Genomic DNA, 4,537 nt, shown 5'->3' on the forward strand with positions numbered 1-4,537 from the left:
GCTAAATGCATAAATGTAAATGTAAATGTAAATGTAAATAAATCTCTTGTCTCAGGGGGATATGAGGAGGGGGAGCACAATCATTTGAATATACTCCAGGGTTTCTACTGATACAAAGCCATATGCTACTTGCTGAAGTAACCATTTAAATGAATAAACAAAATGCATAAAATTTTGTCAGTTTTAGTTTGTTGTATGCCCTGCCAAGTGAGTGTATAGTGAACATTAGAGTTGAATGGAAAAGAATAGTGACTGAAACCGTTTTTATTTTCAATACACAAAATCTAATTACTGTTTCCAAGGGTCACGAGGAGCACTTTATATAGTTTGGTCTGTTGGGTTTTACAAGATTACGCTGTTGCCAAATCAACATTTGTGTTTATTTTGTTTATGAATTAGTATTCCATAAAATGTAGGCTCTTTCTTTCAGATTCCGTCTTTAATAAGGACATGCATCTGAAAAGACGTTTAAGAGAAGACCTCATATTATGAAATCATTCTGGAATACCACTGTCTGGCTTATCCGTTGCTGTGTCATAAGCTGAATATTTGTTATAAAGGCAGAGTCACGCTTGAGTCATAATGTTTATCTTCATATCAGCTTAATAACAGTGGAGCTGCAGTGCAAGTGTTTTACTCACACAAAAGACAGGCAGAGCATGACAAATGGAAAGTGAGAACAGATCCAGGCCTCCAGTGACGACAGTCTCATTATGCGTTTATAAGAGCGCCTGTCTGATCTCACCACTGTCTTTTTGGAGAAGATTCAGCCAGACAACACATCGGAAGTGAACGGATAGTGACTCTGGATCTATAATCTGGAGCTGTCACTTAACATGAAAGGTAGGTGAGATTCTTACAAGTCATCAGGACTTTAATAATGATATTTAAACAATACGTTACATATTACATATTAACTTCAACACTAATCACAATAGCATATATTTGATTATGTTTTATGTTTGATTAAGTTATTATTCTATAGCATTGGAAAGAGATGTTATTGTTACTGAATAATATAATTTAATTACCTGATGTATGGAGATGAAACATTAAAAAATCTAAATACAACCTTGAAAACAGACAATGTTATAGAGCCTACTGAAAATATACTTGGAATTTCCAGATTTTGCTCTACAGATGGATAAGTTCCAGCAAATAACTCCCCTTCATTCCTTGAGTTGGATTAGTTGTTTCTAGTTGCCAAACAAAGAAACCGAAACCTTCACAGCAGGATTGTGTGAAGAAAATCCTGAGCATAAGTTGTCAATTATTGTCATCCATTTTAGAAGAAAATACAATTTTAGTCATTCTACTTCAAACGTCATGTTTAGTTTAATATCACTTGCCATTTCTTTGTGATGAGTTGTGAAATGTACGAGCAGTTTCTGAAAAAAAGAGTAAAGTAAATCTTAAAAGTAAAAAAATATGTGTTTTTTTTACAGTGTCCCAATGGAACTAAATTCATCGAACGTCATCTGCAATGACACAGTTGCTTGGATTTGGCTGTCTTCTCTCCAGCCTACATTTCTGGCTCTTATCAGCATTCTGGGAGTAGTGGGCAACAGTCTGGTCCTCTGTGTGTTCTGCCTCCAGCGGAAGCCGTGCAGCGTAGCTGATGTGTATCTGGGCAACCTGGCAGCTGCAGACCTTATTATGGTCCTCTGTTTGCCCTTTTGGGCGGTCACCATCGCCCGAGACTATCAGTGGATCTTTGGTCAACTGCTCTGCAAGGTGGTCAGCACCGCCATCTCTATGAACTACTACTGCAGTGTACTCTTCCTAGTGCTGGTCAGTGTGGACCGCTACCTCGCCTTGGCCAAACCCATGAATCCTAGTAGGTTGAGATGCCCCAAATGGGCCAAGCGTATCTGTGTGGGGATTTGGACAATTGGGTTCACCCTCAGCCTCCCGGACATGCTCTTCCGAAGCGTAAATTTATTTCCATTAGTAGGGGTTGAAGCCTGCTACCTAGTGTACCCTCATCCGGCCTGGGTGCTCCAAAAGAACCTTACGACAAACTTGGTTGGATTCCTGCTTCCCCTGCCGATCATTTCACTTTGCACCTTTCATGTGGTCAAGGCGCTTAAAAATCGTGGTGTGGTGATTCAAACAAGGGTGCAGACTGAGAGGAAGGCCGCTCAGCTGGTTCTGATAGTCCTCGCTGTGTTTCTCCTGTGCTGGACACCCTTTCAGCTGGTGCGGTTTCTGGATACTCTCGACTACTTTCAGCTCTTACCAGGGTGCCTCTGGGAGTACATATTACAAATAGGCATCCAGCTGGCTGCTTATTTAGGGTATAGTAATAGCTCAATAAACCCTTTCTTGTACGTTGTCATAGGGAGTCACTTCCGAAAGAGAGCTCGAGGAGTTTTTTGGATTCTTTTGCATCCTAGACGGAAAAACAACTCCTCTGTGCTCACAAACGTTACGGTTATTAGCAAGTGCGGTGACAGTCCCAAAGACAACAGAATAACGCCGCTGGCACTGAGAGCTGTATACCCACCCATCACACCTCATAGAGTGTGTAGGTAACTATGAAGTGAAAGGAAGTTCAAATGGAGGTGTGTGCAAGCAACATCATAGTCTAGGTTCGATTCCAAGGAGAAAAATATATACCTCTTATATATTTGATTGGTCAAACTATTTTTTTTTATATATATATATATATCATTAGTGAACTGATAGAGAGTATTGTATTGGTAATATTTTACTGTTAATTACAACATTTAAAATTCACTAAAGCAAACTTTATTTTATTTTTAAAAGAAAACCAAGGATTATATTAGAAACCAAAGCTGTATGTATAATGTATATATGTAATGTTTATTTATAATATCATTGTACTTTGTGTTGTATTATATACTATTTAAATACTGTAATAAAGCATTACTTTGTACTACTACTTAATACCTTGCTGTGCTGTTATGTTGATGTAGCTGGTTAAACAAGACATTTTGAATAAAGCAAGATTTACTATATTTGTTAAATATGGTTGACTCAAAAAACACATATTAGGACTTTTATGTTTAGAAATCCAGAAGTGTACAGAATTATTGGACACACAAAAAAGACTTCAGGCAATACAGCTATGTTTCCTAGATCTCCAGTCTCCTCTGGAAGTTTTCTCACCTTATAGTGGGTTTAGTAAATTGACATATCCTTCATGATGGTGCTCGATCGATTTTTTTGTGGTCATGGAGGACAGAGTAGTGAGGAACCAAGGAGCAATAAGAGTATTTTAAAGCACATCACTTTGGGAAAAAAAGTGCCTGCCATATATTCTTTTCAGACATTTCTCTGATGGGAACATTCATTTCTTCTTCCAAATGCTTTGTATGTTGTGGTTATCTAAGAAATTAATTGTATATATATATATATATATATATATATATATATATATATATATATATATATATATATATATATATATATATATATATAAACGCAAACAATTTCCCAGTTTTAGTACTGTGTCTGCTCACCATTTGATGAGTATAAAACCTGGATCCTGAAGTGAATTGAAACTGAGAATCACTGGTGGTCTTTACATAAGTGAGTCAATTGTTTCAGTGAATCACATGAACTGATGCACAAGGTTTTCTCTCTCATCTGCACATTTGTCTGACTCGGCTTACACCATGTAAATATGTCATTGTCTACCCATATTAGGGAAGTTTTCATGAATGTTACAGTTACTCCCTTGTGACAAAGTAGATGTTAGCATACTTTTAAATAATAAGTACTCATATGATTATGATTTTAAAATAATCTACTTAACCATTAGTTATGATTGATTATATATAAATAAAAACTATTTATATTATACTTGTTGTTTGCAATTAAAGGAAAATGCATGGGTTACATTTATATTGAATGTAATAAGAATTAGTTGTAATTAGTAAGTAGTTTTTTTTTTTTTTTTTACTTGTGTAATGTCATAATTACCTTTAATACCGAATGTACAGCATTTATGGTCAACTAAAATATACATTAATGTCAATTCTATTGAAAAATGTGTGTCATATATTTCAATATATTAGCAATTTGTTGTAGTTTAGACACTTAAGATTTACTGAATATATTGAATTTATAATACAAATTTATAATAAACACATTTAATATGTAAATCATGAAGTATGTTAGTCAACTACAAATAAGTGTACTTCTTTTAAAACTTTTAATTTGACATTACAAATTGCAGTTTTTAAAAGTGTACTTGGGTTACGAGACAGCCATGGAAGTGAACTCTCTTTAAGTAGGCTACACTTAAGTAGCTTTTTATTTTACATAGAGCTATTATGTGGACTTTTTTATTTTATATATATACTTTTAAATTAAGATTTGATTTACACTTCAAACGCACATTCAATACATATAGTTTTTCATAAGCGCACCTCTGAGTTTTGTGTGCTGCTGTCACAGCCACTGGGGAGTCTAGAGCCTTTTCAAGTTGAGTTTGTTCTGTGAGTTGTGTACATTGATTACAGTAGTCAATGTGATGAAAGCTATCTAGCCTCCAGTGTGGAAAGGTCGC

At 35.4% G+C, this 4,537-nt stretch overlaps 1 protein-coding gene across 1 annotated transcript; it reads left to right on the forward strand.

Annotated features, from left to right (window-relative positions):
• The first annotated feature begins 627 nt into the window (after window positions 1-627).
• Window positions 628-2,598, forward strand: si:dkey-63b1.1 (B2 bradykinin receptor). Its single transcript, XM_067417230.1, has 2 exons — window positions 628-843; window positions 1,446-2,598. Exon 2 carries the CDS (start codon window positions 1,453-1,455, stop codon window positions 2,533-2,535), a length of 1,083 nt encoding a protein of 360 aa, XP_067273331.1. The 5' UTR covers window positions 628-843; window positions 1,446-1,452; the 3' UTR covers window positions 2,536-2,598.
• The last annotated feature ends 1,939 nt before the right edge of the window (window positions 2,599-4,537 follow it).

The sequence above is a fragment of the Pseudorasbora parva genome, chromosome 15 (genome assembly GCF_024679245.1).
Source record: "Pseudorasbora parva isolate DD20220531a chromosome 15, ASM2467924v1, whole genome shotgun sequence".
NCBI classification, from domain to species: Eukaryota; Metazoa; Chordata; class Actinopteri; order Cypriniformes; family Gobionidae; genus Pseudorasbora; species Pseudorasbora parva.

Coding starts and splice junctions, on each gene's coding strand:
- si:dkey-63b1.1 (XM_067417230.1), top strand. CDS start 1,453: ATGGAACTAAATTCATCGAACGTCATCTGCAATGACACAGTTGCTTGG.